This window comes from Lemur catta, chromosome 14, assembly GCF_020740605.2.
Source record: "Lemur catta isolate mLemCat1 chromosome 14, mLemCat1.pri, whole genome shotgun sequence".
Classification (NCBI taxonomy): domain Eukaryota; kingdom Metazoa; phylum Chordata; class Mammalia; order Primates; family Lemuridae; genus Lemur; species Lemur catta.
In genome coordinates this window covers 47,207,464-47,226,274 of record NC_059141.1, presented here as the reverse complement: position 1 = coordinate 47,226,274, position 18,811 = coordinate 47,207,464, and the positions used below count along the sequence as shown (strand labels likewise).

The 18,811-nt window shown below is 36.2% G+C and overlaps 1 protein-coding gene and 1 non-coding gene across 7 annotated transcripts in view; both read right to left on the bottom strand.

Moving 5' to 3' along the window:
- CCAR1 (cell division cycle and apoptosis regulator 1) overlaps window positions 1–18,811 on the bottom strand; it is a 55,518-nt gene that overhangs the window by 17,381 nt on the left and 19,326 nt on the right. For all 6 annotated transcript variants that reach the window (XM_045569298.1, XM_045569302.1, XM_045569301.1 and 3 more), the window contains 9 exons: window positions 16,595–16,724; window positions 16,185–16,346; window positions 14,126–14,351; window positions 13,463–13,576; window positions 12,763–12,929; window positions 11,824–12,034; window positions 10,931–11,014; window positions 8,235–8,420; window positions 2,827–3,018 (listed from right to left, as the gene is read on the bottom strand). In XM_045569298.1, coding sequence (XP_045425254.1) covers window positions 2,827–3,018; window positions 8,235–8,420; window positions 10,931–11,014; window positions 11,824–12,034; window positions 12,763–12,929; window positions 13,463–13,576; window positions 14,126–14,351; window positions 16,185–16,346; window positions 16,595–16,724 — 1,472 coding nt within the window. The remainder of the gene's footprint in view (window positions 1–2,826; window positions 3,019–8,234; window positions 8,421–10,930; window positions 11,015–11,823; window positions 12,035–12,762; window positions 12,930–13,462; window positions 13,577–14,125; window positions 14,352–16,184; window positions 16,347–16,594; window positions 16,725–18,811) is intronic.
- Window positions 13,060–13,124, bottom strand: LOC123650511. The gene has a single exon (XR_006739379.1). It is a non-coding gene; the product is annotated as a small nucleolar RNA SNORD98 (small nucleolar RNA).

Here is an 18,811-nt window from a genome sequence, read left to right as displayed (position 1 = left end):
TTAGTAATTTATTAAATAAAACCTGGCCACATCTAACAATTATGTACACTTACAATACAGTTATAATAATTGATAATGAGGAGGCTTGAAATTCTCAAAGGAATACTCTCAAGAGTAAAATACCATGTACAGTTTTGGCCAAATATTATATATAAAATAATAGCCCTACTATAGAAAATATGGAAGTGAGTGGAAAAAAAGAATTTCTATCATCCAAATATAACCATTAATCTTCGTGATAAATGTACCTTATTCACGTACTCAACAAGTTTTAAAGCAAACGCCTACTATAAAACAGAGCCTGTTTTAGGCACTGGAGAGACAGTATTGAAGAAAGCCAATACCCCTCCCCGCCCAGTGCAGCTAACCATCTGATAGAGAGTAGGAATAACCAAATCAACATAAAATTTAAGGAAAAAAAGAAAAAAAAAGCAGAATAAGTACATAGAGAATAACAAGAGAGGGTAGTCAGACAAGGCCTCTTTGATCAGATGACATGTGAAAAGTGACCAGAAGGAAGCAAGGAAAGGAGCCACATATAACAGATATCTAGAAGAGCACTCCTGGCAAGAGAAACAGTTCAAAACCTTGAGTAGGGAGCATGTATTACTACTATGCAGGGATCCATGTATAATGAAATACAGCATACTCATGAACCTAAAATTAAATATTAAATTTCCTATATACATATTTCTAAGGTTAAAGATCCACTGCTTTCAACTGATCCTTAAAAGGGTCTAAAACTTGAAATGGTTCACCACAGCTCTAAATTGTGTAATCTTTGGCAATCTGCTATAGTTGGTAAAATACTTTAATCATCCTATTTTCCTGACCATAAAGGATAATGCAATTTATCACAATTACAATTGATTTTACAATCTATTTTTCTTTAGTTTATGTACAATCTCTATAGATTTTAAATTTAAAAAACTTAGTAGTAAAATGATCATGAAGATGTTGAAAATTACATTCTTAGCCATTAATGTAAATTAAACAAAATCCCTATTTGTGTAAGTAGTAAGAAGCATATTTTTCACCTAGAGTTTTCTATTTTCCGTTATCTAGACATAGAAAGCAATAATCACAATGTATTATATAGAAAGAAGCCTAGAACTGTAAACAGAAGAGCAAAATTATTTCTACATACTTTATACCTATAAACAATGGAAGATGAAGACATATCTAGCATTAATATTAAATAAGCCAAAGATTTATAATTAAATTTTATGATATATTGTCTTACAGAATTTCTTTTAAACTCATGTACCAAAATGACTTCTGCATTCTAATGTAGATTAAAATGAAACTAACCAAGAGGATATGTTAGGTGGGAAAGAAAAACTAAAGGAACAATTTGCTAGCAAAGGGCAGCTTCAAAAATTGCTGTTTCCACCAGAGTAGCATTAATTTGAGATGCCTTAAACTATTTTTTCATTTATTTATTTCTTGAGTGATTATTACATGATAGGCACTATTAGGAATTATTTAAATTTATGGCAACTGCTAACAAAATAATGTAAAATCACACAACATCTAATGTTTAAAGACCCTTGCTTACTAGGACCATTAATATATAAAAAATTTTGAAATATTTTTATACTTATAACATATTTTATATCAAGACCAATAAGCATGCACTTTATCTTTTATGATCACCTCAGTTGTCCTCTATATTTGTCTGTAAACATCTCTAGTCTTTTCCTTCATTTTCGTCTTATCACATGGTGAACAATGACCTTCTGGATCAAGGAAGTAAGACTAATTTTTCCAATTAATGTATGAAAAATTTTAAATGTGAGATATGTTAAGATATAATAATAGAACATGTCATAATTTTAGTTATAATTTTGTGTAGGGTACTACAAAATATTTTTGGAAATTCTATTTCATTTAAAGAATAAAGTAATTACTTAGGAATAAAAGTCTTCAATTGTTTTCAGAACAGAAATATGACTACATGTTGCAAAGCTACTCTAAAATAATGGTACAAAGAAACAGATTGGCACTGAAAACATCAATTATTTTTTCTTACAACCCAACGAATCAAAAGTAAAATTTTCAATCCTGTTAAGTGGCATTAAATGTTGTTTTAATTCTATGGAAAATAATAAAGCATTACCTAATCCCCAAAGGAGACAAATAAACATAACGGATATCCTGATGAAAGAACACTCCACTACTTACAAAGAATCTTAGAGGAAAAAAAAACAACTGAACCTGAACCTAAGTGACAATTTAGATCTGGCTGTCAATCTACAAGAAATACAGAGGACAGAGGAACACGTAAACCAAATCACAGGAGGCCAAGTGTGGTGCTTCAAACCTGTAATCCCTGAACTTTGCGAGGCCAAGGCAGAAGGATTGTTTGAGGCCAAGAGTTTGAGACCAACCTGGACAACATACTGAGACCTTATCTATAAAAAATTGTTTTTTAAAAACTTAGCCAGGTGTAGTGGTATGCACCTGTAGTCCCCAGCTACTCAGGAGGCTGAGGCAAGAGGATCACTTGAGCCCGGGAGTTTGAGGTTGTAGTGAGCTATGAGGATGCTACTACTCTCTAGCCTGGGCAACAGAGAGAGACTATCTAAAAACAAAACAAAACAAACTACTATCACAGGAATGCAATCAGCAAAAATGAGTCTGTAAGTAACTTTTGAAGAGAGATCATTTGTATTTGTCCTCCAAAAAGCAAACTAAAAGAAAACACAACAAAACCAGAAAAAAACAGAAGCGATTAAAGAGGCACTCAAAGAGACTTCAGAGACACATTAAACAGTCACAATGTGAAGCCCTTATATGGCTGCTATTTCAAATTAAAAACATTACCTCAAATGAATGTTCTTTATTATCCTCTAATCTGTAGTCCAAAAGGACACTCAAAGACATGATGCTACAATCAAACTTGCCACTTTTTGCAGCCCAATTTGGATGTACTATGATGGCTGGTTCATCAGGCAAAATATACCGTCTTTCCCGACGCTGGCGCTCCATTTCCTCTTGACGTTTCCTTTCTTCTTCCTAAGTATTTGAAATGTTAAGCCATGGTTAAGCTTCCACGTACAATATTATACCATATAAAGAAAAAGAACAAAGTTCCCATAATGATTATACTAGACATAGGGCTGAGAAGGGAGGGAAGTTTAAATTTACAAAGGATAGTAGCTTTTATGGCTCCTAATTTTCTTTTGGATTTCCCAGCATAAAAACTGCCTTCTAAAGGTGGGAGGGGGAATTACCTATATTGAGATTATATAAATCAGGGGATTCTGGGAAAACAGTAGCAGTAGCACAGTTTTGGTATCTTTCTGAAATACCGCATCTTAAAAGACAGCAATACATACATCAAAACCAAAAACCCATGGACATTCACAACAAACCTAAGTGGCAAGGTAACCCCATAAACCCATACACAAATGGATGGGAAAAGCCACAAGATCTATGTTACTGGATTCTGTGGGGGGAGTAGAAAGCAGAAAGAAGTAATGGGTTGTAAAATGTACCTGAGAACAAGGAAATCACAAAACAGCTAATAGGTACACGCTGGAAAGTACAGCAGGTCAATTTAAGAGAACAGCAGCAGAAACTAGGCAAAGTTTTACCCCCAACAAGAAAGTGAAGGCAGAATCCATGTTAAGATCTGAAGGGTTCTAGAACACTCTAGTCGTAGGATCCTGCCAAGCTAATTTACCAGGGCTTCCTTCTAGCACAGCCCCTCCCCACCCCCCCAAGAGAAACTGCTGGAATCAAAACAATATAGAGCAGGACATGGACAATAGAGACACAGGAGAAGGCCCAGATAAAATAGGGCAATAGAGATGAGAAACCTCAGAAAGCAAGTCATCATTTGTTTTTGATAGAACAAGAAAACAAAGAACCTAAGAGTAAAGCTCTTATACAGTTAGAAAAGCTATTAATATTTGAAGCAAACAACCTAATAAAAGTCTGGGCAAACTTAATTCACATAAAAACAAATAAAAAGTACTGAGGTAGCTAGGCATGGTGGTAAGCATCTGCAGTCTCCCTCTTGCTCAGGCAGGTCTCCAACTCCTGTCCACAAAGCAATCCTCCTGCCTCTGGCTCCTAAAGTCCTAGGATTACAGGCTTGAGCCACCATGCTCAGCCTTAAACTTACTATTTTTAATATATGCTAAAAGACATTAAGAAAATGTTAGAGGGAACACAGGCATTCTGCATCATGTACTTAACATTCTGATTAATTGATTGGTAGGTCACATATATGATCCTTATATCAACCCTTCAGCTTCTCTAATGGAAGTGGCTGTAGAAGGTGGGAGGGTAGGCCTGCTAAAAGACAATCCCAAAAAGGACTGGATGGAAGATGGAAATGTTCTATACTGGTAAGGAATTTTGTATTTCATTTTATATAAGTTTTACCCAAACAGACAAAGAATAAAAAAAAAATCTTTAATGATATGCATATTGAAGCATAATACTTAGAAGAAAGTAGGCTGGGCAAAGTGGCTCCCACCTGTAATCTTAGCATTTTGGGAAGCCAAGACAGGAGGATCATTAGAGGCCAGTTCTGAGACCAGCCTGAGTAAGAGCCAGACCCTGTCTCTACGAAAAAAAAAAAAAAAAATTAGCTGGATATGGTGGTGTGCACCTGTAGTCCCAGCTACATGGGAGGCTGAGGCAGGAGGATCACTAGAGCCCAGGAGTTTGAGGTTGCAGTGAGCAAAGATGATGCTACTGCACTCTAGCCTGGGAGACAGACAGAGACCCTGACTCCAAAAGAAAAAAAAAATTTCTTTTAAAGCGTACTAGGCAGATGTATTTACAGTATGACATAAGGGGACAAGTTGCACTACAATATAGATAAGACTTACAAGGAATTAAAACTCAAGTATGTTTAAATAAATGCATTCATAATGATATTTAAAAACAAACCAAAAACAGGTAACCAAATGAAGATGGCAAGGAACCAATTCATTATCTTAAAAAATTAATAAATAAAAAGAAAATAATCAAGAATTAATCCTGGCCGGGCGCGGTGGCTCACGCCTGTAATCCTAGCACTCTGGGAGGCCGAGGCAGGTGGATTGTTTGAGCTCAGGAGTTCGAGACCAGCCTGAGCAAGAGCGAGACCCCATCTCTACTAAAAATAGAAAGAAATTATATGGACAGCTAAAAATATATATATAGAAAAAAATTAGCCGGGCATGGTGGTGCATGCCTGTAGTCCCAGCTACTTGGGAGGCTGAGGCAGGAGGATCGCTTGAGCCCAGGAGTTTGAGGTTGCTGTGAGCAAGGCTGACGCCCCGGCACTCACTCTAGCACGGGCAACAGAGTGAGACTCTGTCTTAAAAAAAAAAAAAAAAGAATTAATCCTGACCGTTCTATATGAATATACCACGAGGTAAAACTGTACTACTGGTAATCAAATTAGTAGATAAGGAGAATATGTGAAAATAAAATAGTAAGAATTAGAATATCACTATATTTCAACCCCCAATGTATCAAAAGATCTAGGATCTGAGCACCAATGGCTGCTAACATCAAAAAGTGAAAACTGGCTCTTTTTGCTCTTTCTGCCTGTCCTAAACAATTCAGTTTTAAAGCAATTTTTTCAAGCAAGGCAGGTGTCTACATAGCAGATGCAGTCTAGCAGAGAGGTGGAGCCACAAGGCATAGTGCAAACTCGAGCTACCAGGTTACTAGGTACTGAAACCCAAATGGAGCAAGGAGGTTATGTGTGTACAGATAGCATAGGGTAGCAAATCAGACTAAAGTATAGTAAGGAGAGCATCCAGGTAGGAGAGGGAATGATGTTGAAAAACTAAGTAAGCAAATATATTAAATATGATGGGAGCCCCGTTTTTCTTTCTTTTTCTTAAGAGATAGGGTCTAGCTCTGTTCTTCAGGCTAGAGAACGGTGGTGGCACAATCATAGCTCACTGGAACCTTGAACTAACTCCTAGGCTCAAGAGATCCTCCTACCTCAGCCTCCTGAATTGCTAGGACTATAAGAACATAGTATCACCATACCTGGCTAATTTATTTTGTTTTACTTTTTTGTAGAGATGGGGTCTTGCTATGTTGCCCAAACTGGTCTCAAACTCCTGGGCCTCCCAAAGCACTGGGATGACAGGCATAAGCCACTGCACTTGGGCCATGTTTCTTATATCATTAGACAAAAAAGTTAAACAAATGAAAAACGAGAAAACTAGAATGAACGCTGTAATGTTGAATTAGAATTGGAAAAATTGGAGATACCAGTGTAAACTCATGGCTTTCAATATGCGTAAAATATAAATATAGATGTAAACATGTACATGTAGATATATATTCCGTAACTCTGTTCACTGAGAGAGGTTGGGAGCAGCAATCTGATAACAGTTAGCACACCTTGGCTTCTAAATACCATTCTTCACTAAAAAGTGACAGGGCTTCATGGGGAAATGGTTGATTCCTGAGCTAGAGCAGGAATAGTACTAAGAATGAAATATCCTATCATGGTAGAGAGTAAGGAAGTCCTCAAAAAATAAGGCCATGTCAGAAGAGCACATAACTTAAAAGGACTCCCACTGGCCAACTCTGGGACAATTTCATCATAAAAATAAATATTTATAACTCATTGAATAAAATAAGAAATCAAAATTCCATGCGTTGCCTAAGAACAAGGTATTTCTACAAAATTACAAAACGATTATCACATTCGAGAAACTGAACACTGCTCCAGTGTTATCCAATGTCTCACCCGTATCCACGAATTTCTCCAACTATCCCAAAAATGCTTTGGCTTTCACTGATCTCCTTTAACCTAAGAAAGCCCCTAAATAATTTTTCTTTTGTCTTTTATTATGTGGACTTTTTTTGAAAAGTTTGGGCAAGCTGCTTTGTAGAATTTTTCATTCAAGATATATCTGATTGTTTTCTCACAGTCAGATTTAGATTAAATGTTTCTGCCAAGAATACTTCGTAAATAATTGTGACATATATATTTGGTCTTCAACTCATATCCCGGCATACAACTCCTAAAATCCTTGGGATCTCCAGTGATGTCTTCCTGTACATGAATTATTAACTGATAGCTTTAGGATGGGGCTGATCAGTGGAAAGATCAAGGCATGATTAGGGTTGGGACTTTCAGCCCCACCTCCTAACCTCCAGTCAGCGGAGGGAACTAAAGATTAAGTTGATGGCCAGTGGTCTAACCAATCATGCCTATGTAATGAAGCCTCCATAAAAACCCAAAAGGGCTGGCTTTGGAGAGCTTCTGGATAACAGAACATGAGGAAGTTCCTGGAGGATGGCTTGCTTGGAGAGGGCAATGAAGGTCCACACACCTCCTGATACCTCGTCCTACACATCTTTTTATCTGTATCCTTTTTGGTAATCTTTACAATAAATGGGGCAAATGTACGTAAATGTTTCCGTGAGCAAAGGAACTAAACCCACAGAAAGGGTTGCAGAAACCCCAACTTGAAGCTGATTGGTCAAAAGTTCCAGAGGCCTGGACTTATGATTGAGTATCTGAAGGAGGGGGGCAGTCTTGGGGACTGAACCCTCAACCTGTGGGATTTGACATTATCTACAGCTAGATGGTGTTGGAATTGAATGGGAGGACACCCAGCCGTGTTGACTGCAAAACTGCTTGCTTACAAGTGGGGAGAAAGCCCAACATATTTTGGGGCCGTAGAAGTCTTCTGTGTTGATTACTGATACTGTGGTGTGAGAGCAGAGGAAAAACAAGGTTTGAGTTTTTCCTTCCAATAATGCTATAAACTTGAAAATGCGCAACAATAGGAAACACATTATATAATTGATCCAATTACTGGTGGTAAAACACCCTTCTCATAGCCCTGCATTTCAAATTTAGGAAACAAATAACAGCCTTATGCATCCGTGAGTTTTCTATTGGACAGAAAACTGAGGCATAAAACAACTTGAATAAATAGTCTCTGAGTATTAAAGCAGTAAGATCTAATCAAATACACTTAGAAGCAGCAAAATTCTGGGATAAGTACTACACTAGAACGCAATCTCTAAGCTGTTTATATAGAAATGTTTTATATCTTGATTGATGGTGGTTACACAATCGTGTGCATGAGTCAAAGCTTAAGGAACCATTTACTAAAAAGTTTCAATTTTATTGTATGCAAATTATACCTTTATAAAAGTATACACACATACGTACAACTGAAGTCATTCTAAGAACCCCTATACACCAATATTAATACCATTAAAGTACATTTAAATGATTGAGTACATACCTCTTTATCATCCTCCGATTTCCTATCATCCTCTTCTTCCTCTTCTTTTTCAGATTTCTCTAACTCCTTCTGTTCTTCTTTTTGTTCTTCTACTTTAAGCTGCTTTGTCAAGCGGGCTATTAACTGGGATTTTAATCCTTTGGAACTAAGAGCTCGACTTTCTAATTCTTTTCGGAGATCATTTACCTAAATATAGGAAGTATAAAAACAGAAAAAGAGAAGTGGACACTGAAAAAGAGAACAAACTAAAGTTATCTTTTGTCTGATTTTTAAAAAATCTGGTGAAAGAGACACTTGATAGCTATAGACTGCTTGTGGAAATGCAAAATGACAGAAACATGTTTTAAGATGGTTAGAAGTTTTTCTCAAATGCCCCTTGACGTTATACTTTCTAGGAGTCTACCCCTAAAAAATATCCTAAATAGAGGGAAAAAAACCACAAACAAACTATAGATTTATGTATAACATTCCATCCAATAAGGAACTGATGAGAAATTGAACAAAGAATCTAATAGAATAATACTCAAGAAAAATCAGTACATCAATTAGATTAGGAACAGTATAGAACATTTAAAAATAACTACACAGAAAAAAAAAATTTCTTTTTCTGAGACAAGAGTTTTGCTCTGTTGCCCGGGCTAGAGTGCTGTGGCATTAGCCTAGCTCACAGCAACCTCAAACTCCTAGGCTCAAGCAATCCTCCTATCTCAGCCTCCCGAACAGCTGAGACTACAGACGCATGCCACCTCGCCTGTGCCACCTTGCCTGGCGGATTTTTTCTATTTTTAGTAGAGACAGCATCTCGCTCTTGCTTCTGGTCTCAACCTCCTGACCTCAAGTGATCCTTCCACCTCTACCTCTCAGAGTGCTAGGATTACAGGTGTGAGCCACCACACCCAGCCTACATGGAAAAAATTAATATTAATTTTAACTAATATTACCTCAGAAGGATGAGATAGTAACTTTGATATACAACAACCAACCAATCACAAAGCTTGTAGTCAGAAAAAGAAAATGGAAGAAAATACATAAAAAGTTTAAGAGTAGTTATGACTGATAAGCTTCAGTAATTTTCCTCTTTTTTTCTATATATACCATCTTCAAAAGTAAGCATGCATTATGTTTATAATAAAAAGAAATGCAAAGCCAGGGGACTTAAAAAAGTCCTGGGGGGCCAGGCGCAGTGGCTCATGCCTGTAATCCTAGCACTCTGGGAGGCCGAGGTGGGTGGATCGTTTGAGCTCAGGAGTTTGAGACCAGCCTGAGCAAGAGCGAGACCCCGTCTCTACTCAAAATAGAAAGAAATGATTTGGACAGCTAAAAATGTATATAGAAAAAAATTAGCCGGGCATGGTGGCACATGCCTGTAGTCCCAGTTACTCGGGAGGCTGAGGCAGGAGGATTGCTTGAGCCCAGGAGTTTGAGGTTGCTGTGAGCTAGGCTGCCGCCACGGCACTCTACCCCAGGCAACAGAGCGAGACTCTGTCTCAAAAAAAAAAAAAAGTCCTAGGGCACAGGCTTAGCCTAATTGCCTGTATTTTCTGAATGTATGGTACTCTATATGAAACCTTATGTTGTTGAAGTCAACTTTAAAATAATGTGAAAATAACAAATATTATTAAGATATACATTCTCTACTTATTAAAAAAGCAGTGTGGGTTAAAAAAAACCAAAGGTTCATAACAAAAAAGAAAAACCACCTTCTGCTAAGAAGAAAGTTAACCAAAAGGTTACATAAACTGCAAAACTGATAATCATCTTCTGACCTTCTGACCTTCTGACCATAGATCTATAGTCACATTACAGGCTGAGAGATGCAAAATTACTAAAAGACAGCAGATCCACAGATAACTGGAAAGAAAAACTAGTATAGGTTAACCAAAGATTTTCAAAAGAGGCTCTTAAATAATTTTTTCCTTCCCAGTTTAGATGTTTATATACATTTTACTTTTAAATGTATTTTAAAAAACAGGATGGGTGCCATGGCTCACGCCTGTAATCCTAGCACTCTAGGCGGCTGAGGCGGGTGGATCATTTGAGCTCAGGAGTTTGAGACCAGCCTGAACAAGAGCGAGACCCCATCTCTATTAAAAATAGAAAGAAATGATCTGGACAGCTAAAAATATATAGAAAAAATTAGCCAGGCATGGTGGCGCATGCCTGTAGTCTCAGCTACTCCGGAGGCTGGGAGGCTGAGGGAGGAGGATTGCTTGAGCCCAGGAGTTTGAGGTAGCTGTGAGCTAGGCTGACACCACGGCACTCTAGCCTGGGCAACAGAGTGAGACTCTGTCTCAAAAAAAAAAAAAAAAAAAAAGAAAATTTTATTTTAAAAAACAGATTACATTTTTCATGTTTCTTCCATACCCTTCTGCAGTTATTTAAGCACAATAATCCAACCTTCTTGGTCAGTTCTCAAACCAGAAACCAATGTCACTCACACTACAGGCCCTTGTATTAATATGTTGCAGACATTCAAAAGATATTGGCTAAACTGATTCATAAAGTTGCCCTATATCTAATTGATACACATACAAATATATACATGTATAATGCAACATATTTTATATATACATATATATAATCAGCAGACTTCATTTTGAATGGCGTTTGTCTGAAAAAACATTGCTCTCATTCTCACCAATGTTAATCTTATTCCTGTTCAGAGATTTCAAATTAACCATCGCTTTCAAAGTTACCTTCATTGTCTTTGGATCAAGTTTAGACCAATGGGTTGGAGTGGAAATTTCTTTAGCTTCACCATCATCCTTTTCTTCTTCATCCTGATATACAAAGTTAAGAATGTAATTACTACTATGAAACCTTAAAATAAAAGTAATTTATTTTTAAAAGTCTGTTGCTGATCTGTGCAAGGTCACAAATGTTTCAGATTGTCTTCTCCTAAAGTTATTATTTAGGCAAGTCCACGTACATACATTCTACCACTTTTAACTGATAACAAAGACACTCATCAGCCAATCAAAGCCAGATCTGTGAAACACAAAAGGGTGATAAATTACAACACAAAGGATATCAGGGATGCACAAACACTGCCGGTCTCCACTAACCACACAGTGTGTGATCTTGCCCCAATTTTCAAGCCACCCAAAAACTGATTTAGTCAGACCTTTGAAATGTACCAAAGACGTTGCCACATAGCCTGAAATTTCAAAGCTCTCAGACTTGTGGTTGTCCAATTTCAAATATCCATGACTAGAACTGATGACCGTGAAAGAGAAAATTTTTAAATTTCAGAAAATGGCAAAATGTTTAAAATGGCTTAATACTGAATCTTGTTCAACAACTGGTCCCAGATTCCAGCAACTAGACCTATGATAAAAACAAAATTCTGTGCAATTTAAGCACAACTTATTTTCCTTTGAGGTCTCAGCACTCTTAAAGTTAGCATAATGGACAGAATTTTTAAGAGAAAAGAACATACAACTATACTGCTGAAAGCTGGATTACCAGTCGCTGTTAACCAGTTATGTTCCTCCATGTGTGTTTGTTATGTAGTGTGTGATGTGCATTTGTGCCTGTGTTCCTGTGCCTGTGAGAAGCGGAAATAGAAAAAGGGATTAGCGTTCAGTGCCTGTTCTCCATCAGCCTCCTTGCGTTCACCCTGAAGCTTCTCGACCAGCTGCTGCTTGTATCCTCGGGAGAGGGTTTCCCACTCTGAGCGGGTGGGAAGGCAATGCCAAACATCCGGGAAAAATAAAACCACTGTCTCCACATGAGCTGGAACTGTACGCCCCTTGTGGGTCTCCTCAGGGCGATGGTAGCGAATCTCTGCAAAACGGTACCTGTTGCAAGGGAAGAAGCATGTTGGAAAAAAAATTCTAAAATACATTTTAAAGACCCTAGTTCACTTGTAGCACATCAAGTAAAGAAATTTTGCTGCAAGAACTTGAGGTTGGTCTAAAGAAAAAAAAATTATAGAAGCCATAGTTCCTCTTTTGGTACATTTGTACAATATTTTATTGGTTAAAAGAGTATGTTCCCCCAAGGCATTTTCAAGTTTGATTACAGAGCTACCCATATTTTACAGAATACCTGAAGAAGCTGGATAGCTGTTCAGATTGCATGTGCTAAAAAAGAATATTCTCAATTAAGTCACAAGAAATATACTAAAATACACAGGACAAATAAGCCTCAAGAGAAAATATGGCTGAACAAAAATAATCAGCAACTACATCATTTTATAACAAAAGAATTATAACGAAATGAAGTTCTCTCTTGACGATCTTCTCCAGCTATGCATGAAATGAAAAGTATTTTCAACATACATCCAACTTCCGAAGTACAGCGTAACAAAACATTTAAATTTTCAGTTTATTTTGATTAGTTCTTAGTCCTTTTTCCCCAAAACATTTTGGCACCAAATAAACTTTGCTATAAGTGGGGATTCTCCTTTGAGAATACCTGCATGACCAGGGTTGCTAAAATAGGGGGGTAAAAAGGCTGATCGACAAGAACATCTACATAAACTATTAGGAAAATACTTCCAATCAAGAAATGAATTGGTACTTACCATTGTGTGCATACACTTAGATCAATGCCTGTCAGAGCCTTACAACAACGAATAGCAGTCTTAATCAACACAGAGGGATCTTTTTCTGGGTCTGGTCCATCCAACGAAGGAGACCAGTGGCCTCCAATGGCCATAGCTTCATCCTTGCCTTTCATGCCCACTAAAAACTAATTCAAAACAAAGAATCATTTACATATATGACACAATCTGTAAATTACAAATAAAATACTTGAGAAGGAAAGGTACAAACCTTTCCAATATCATTTTTACTACCTCTGGTATCTGTCAGTCAAGGAAGAGTTCAGTTCATCGTGTTCCACACTGCATTTCAGCAATGGAATAGGATTTACACATCATAACTCATCCTTCTAAAATATTTCTTCAGATAGCGTTCTTTTAAAGAAACAAGCTATAATTTAAACTTTAGCAGCATCCAAAGACACTCTGAAGTCCATTACCACTAAGTTTTACTATGCTACAAACATAAAACATCACAATGACGGTTCAACTAGTGACATAAAAATAAGATATAATCTACAATGAGAAAAACATCTACATTATTAAATTCTAGGTATCTTAACAATACTGAAATTTGTTATTAAACTAATTAACAAAATGAAAAAGTGTTTTAAGTTTTATGTATATACAGTTAGAAGTAAAGTAATATACACCTAAAGTTAAAATAAACGTGTTATTTTACCTTAACAAGTCGAGCAGGATGTTGAAATCCATCTCGAAGTTCTTGTGGGTCTTCAGCAAGAGCACACGACTTATGATACAAATCTTCCATACTAGGGCTAGCCATCAGCATTACCTATTATAGTCAAATAATTCAATCCTGTCAAAAGTCTAAAGTAATGTAAAAAAATGAGAAGCACTACTAATTATCTTTACATATTATATATCTGAAATTTTTTATAATAATGGAAAATAAAATGCTATAGCAGAAATGATATTAAATACCTTATAATTACTTAGTTTTAAATTTTCAAGGGACACTTTCTTGATCAAAAGACATCTGAAACATCTGCTGACTGTATGCAATATAGTGACTATTACCCTAAAGGCTAAAATTTAATGCATTCATCCCTGGGGCTACCAAAGTCATATAACATTCCAAACAGCTCAATAACATCAACTTTATCTTCACATTTTTATGAAGTTTAAAATGTTGTAAAAACCATAGTTTCATAGCTTCAGAGGTGAGGCAAAGAGAGTTAAATTAAATTACTTATATAAACAAAACAGAATCAGGCAGTCATGAAAAAAACAGGTATTTAGGTCTTCCATACCACTTTGTAAAGATTAACTCCACATACCCTTTTATTATAAATAACTGCTGTAATCACAGTGGAATACAAACCTTTGCACTGTATAAGTGGTCAGCATCTGGTGGATCAAGAATGGCCATATTTTTTTCTAAGGACTCTACTTCTCTGTGCATTACATAAAAATTGCAGTAATTTCCCAGCTGAAATGGTCTTGACAAAGGGAAAGCATCCACCCATGTAAACTGAGCATCAAAAAAGTCACTAGGTATATACAAATTCTGATAACGGCGCCTTAGTTCCATCATGTCACAACTGGGACTGAAAAACAGACATAAGTAGTGAATACATAGTCTTAATATCAAAGGCTATGCAAACATTCACTCAATTCTGAAGCTAAATATAATCTGACACAGCGAAAAGCTGAAAAAAGAGAGAGTCAATTATTAATGAGCTATAGATTTGCAGAGAGACATATAAAAATCTTATTTTCAAATATGTATATTCAAAGCTTTGAATAAATCAGCAGTATCTAATTGTTACCTTTTTTCTTTACTTTTTGTGTATAGCTTATAATTCATTAGAGAAGACCCTTTGAAATAACTTCGACCCCAGCTCCACAAAAGATGTGAATAAAAGTAGTTCTTCCTCAGAATCATGCATTATTTGAGAAAATTAGGGTTCATATAGAATGGATAGAAACAAAGAGTAAGTGGTACCAAATTAGTATTTTTGAGTGCCCTTCAATCAGGTTTATACAGTGTAGAAAAATATAACTTTCATTCTTACTATACTAAGTTCCTAGATCAAGTATACTTAACATTCAAAATTATTATAAATATTTGGATTATAACTTTGGATTATATGATTATAAAGTATTGGATTATCTGCACCTCCATACACCTTTCTATGTGAACGATTAAGATCAACACCCGATTATCATGTAAAGAGAGGATAAATTTCTTGGCACTGATTTTTTTTTTTCTTTTTTTTTTTTAAGAAATAGGGTCTTGCTCTGTCACCCAGGTTGGAGTGCAATGGTATTATCATTGCTCAATGCCACCTCAAAACTACTGGGCTCAGGTGTTCCTCCTACCTCAGCCTACCAAGTATCTAGAATACGGACACATGCCAGATGCATGTCACTCCAGCCTGAGTGACAGAGCAAGACCCTATTGATAACAACAACAAAAAAAGTAGTTGCTGATTTGACCACAAGCAAGAGTAATTGAACACCAACTACACACATAACATAATTAAGCCAAATCACAGAAAATTTTCTTGGCGTTAAGAACCTTAAATAAAATATACTGGTTTACTAGACTTAAAACTGAATATATAGAAATTTTAACTTTTTATAGGCTACTATTACGAATATTAGCTATTACACTTTGTTAAAATGTAATATTATCCTCTCAGGTCACTGAAGTGCATAAAGTTATTCATTCCCATGCTAAAGAGCTTTGAATACTGCTTTAAGTGATTTTCCTGTTTTACTGTCAATTTGTTTTTTCCATCTGTTAACCTATGACTTAGATGCCACCACAACTCACCATTAAGTATTGAGCATGTACAACTACCACACACTGGGTTAAGTGCTTTAGAAACATGAACTCAACCTCACAATAATTTTGCTAATTCATATTATCTCCACTTTGCAGGTGAAGCTCAGAAATTCTGGGTAACTTGCCCATGACCTCTGATTGCAAGGGCTGAATGATATATTTAGGTATATACATATATGTGTGTGTGTTATATAGGTTTATGTTTCTATTATACTACACTGACATAGCTAAACTTGAAATGATTCTTTCACTGTTGAATTACTGCTGTCACATACAACAGACTATACATGAACTTAAGTTATCAATAAATCTAAATATTAAACAATTCTAACTTTAAGGAACAACTTTATCACCAAGGAATGTCCTTGAGGGGCTGCTTTTCAATACTAGCTGATATCTTTAATGAGTGTGTAAAAATAACGCACCCTTTCAGAGAGCTAACTGCTACTTCAAATTGCTTATCTGCCCTTAAATAAGAACACTAAATGTCAGTAAATGAATGTTGTAAGAAAACTATTTCTATAACACATTCCATCAATTTATACAAAATTAGTAAATTCAATGAAATGAGGGAACAAAAAGAACCTACCAATCTAGAGAAAACTTTGAAAACTGAACTGTATAACGTGGAACTACACGTCGAACTCTCCGAGGTGATCGTTCTCTCTCTCTTCGGGGAGATCTTTCCCGGGAGCGTTTCCTCTGAGGCGATCTTTCTCTGGATCTACGCCTTTCTCTCTCCCTTTCACGACTTAAAGCAAAATTTTCCACAATTACTAATATTTCTGGCATTATGGAACAGTTCTTTAGTGAAATATGATAGGTAATATAAGCAAGATTCCACTGTATATTTAACTCTTAAAAATTTTTGATAAAATATACATCACATAAAATTTACCATTTCACCCTCTTTTAAGTGTATATTTCAGTGGCATTAAGTGCACTCACATTACTGTGCAGTCATCACCACCATTCACAGTATACTTTTTAAAAACACACCTTCGGTCATCTTTTCTGTTAGGCACTTGATCTCCTCTGTCATTCCTTCCTGAAAATCTGGACGGTGGATCTAACCTTCGCGCAGGTTGTGGCTGTGAAACTATACGAACAGGAGGCTGCAATAAACCAGCTTTAAAAGATAAAAGAAAAAAAATTTTAACTTGTTTAAACAAAGTTCAAAAGCATGGTTAATTAGATGAACACAGACAACTAATTGGGAGTCACTAAAATTGTTTACTCAATGTTAGTACAATTTATAATTTTTTAAAAGAATAGGTACTGTCTGATGAATTCTTCCTATTACTGAAAATCAACAATTTCATTTTGAAATAATATAAATATTTACTTTATCTCCATATAGGATATAATCCATGTAAGATATGACAAATCTATCTTCTTGGATACAATGCAAACTGAAAATAATTTATTGACAGAAGTATTTTAAAAAGATTAACTAGGCTGGTAGTGGTAGCTCATGCCTTTAACCGCAGGACTTTGGGAGACCAAGGCAGTTCAGATCAGCCTGGGAAACATAGTGAGACCCCATCTCAAAAAATAAAATAAATAAAAATAAAAATAATAAAATATAAAATAAAATAAAATAAAATTAGCAGGGGGTGGTGGCATGTGCCTCTAAGTCCCATCTACTTAGGAAGCTAAAGCAGAGGTCTCCTGACCCCAGGAGTTCAAGGCTTCAATGAGCTATGATTATGCCACTGCACTCCAGCCTGGGCAACAAAGCAAGATTCTGTCTCCAAAAAAATGAAAACAAACAAAAATTTTAAATTAAAAATCTCTGAAGTAGATAAAACTACATCATAGAAAATAAGAAACATAAGAATACAGGACAAATAACTTTACACTTCTTGACTGATAACATGAAAGATTCACCATATCTCACCTAGATAATACTTTTCTAACATTAGTCTATTTTAATGGTATTAATCCCCAGCATGAAGCCTAGTAAGGTAATCATCTGAATTACTCCTCTAGAGTTTTAGCAGGAAAAAAATTTCTCAACTACTATGTTTCCTAAAAAATTAATTCAATATGAGTCTGATTTTTTATTATGAATGAAAAAATATGTGTCAGCAGAATTCTTGTGCTTCTTGATGCTTGTAATGTATCATCGCAGAAACATATAAGAAGCTTTCAACTTAGTAACACCCTCAATGGGACATCTCAAGTAAGAAAGAAGTACTTGATGCCTTAATGAAGGCACCAGAAAAGAACACGAGTCAGCTTGAAAAGATTCCCACTGCAATTATCTATAAATGGACAATTAAAGCATTAAATAAAAGAAAAACAACTGAGTATAAAACAGCAAATACATAAAAATCCAGAGGCCACAATGATAATAAAACAGACAAGCAAGAAAGAAAAAAACCTCATTGCCACCATTGGAGATGAGTTTTACCACCAACTCCTTACCCTGCAAACTGATAAAGGGAATTCCCCACTTGAAAAGGGAAAGCTCTTCTCTGCAGACAGTGACAGTTACTAGTGACCATAAGAAGGATGAAAGGGGATTAGAAAACTCCGGCCAGTGGTGGTGGCTCATGCCTGTAATCCTAGCACTCTGGGAGGCCAAGGCAGGAGGACACTAAAGCTCAGGAGTTTGAGACCAGCCTGAGTAAGAGTAAGACCCCGTTTCTACTAAAAACAGAAAAAATTAGCTGGTCGTGGTGATGTGCCCTGTGGTCCCAGCTACTCGGGAGGCCTTTAAAAACCACAAACACCATTTTTAACTAAAAGACCACACAAAACCAGGCCATGGGCCAAATCTAAGGGCTATGGTTTGCCAACCCCTGATCTATAGACATTAAATCAAAGATTGCTACACAATAATATATTCACAGAGTACCAAAGTATTATCCACAGATTATTTGCACGTGGAAAAAGAGTCCCTTATAATGAAAAGATCTATGGCCACCACTTTGTCCAAGTAATCAAATGTAGCATCAATAATAGTTGAACTGATAATATACACTTTCTAACATGATATAATATGAACACAAAGCATCACCTTTAAACTTATCTTCTAGTTTACAGTTTATAAGGCAGATAGAGGAACAAGGTAAAAACACCATAAGGTTTCAAGGGAAATCCATAGGACTAAACATTCCATAAGAATCTACAAGTCAACTAGCCCAATTTCTTCAAAAGGTCAGTGACAGGCTGGGCGCGGTCGCTCAGGCTTGTAATCCTAGCACTCTG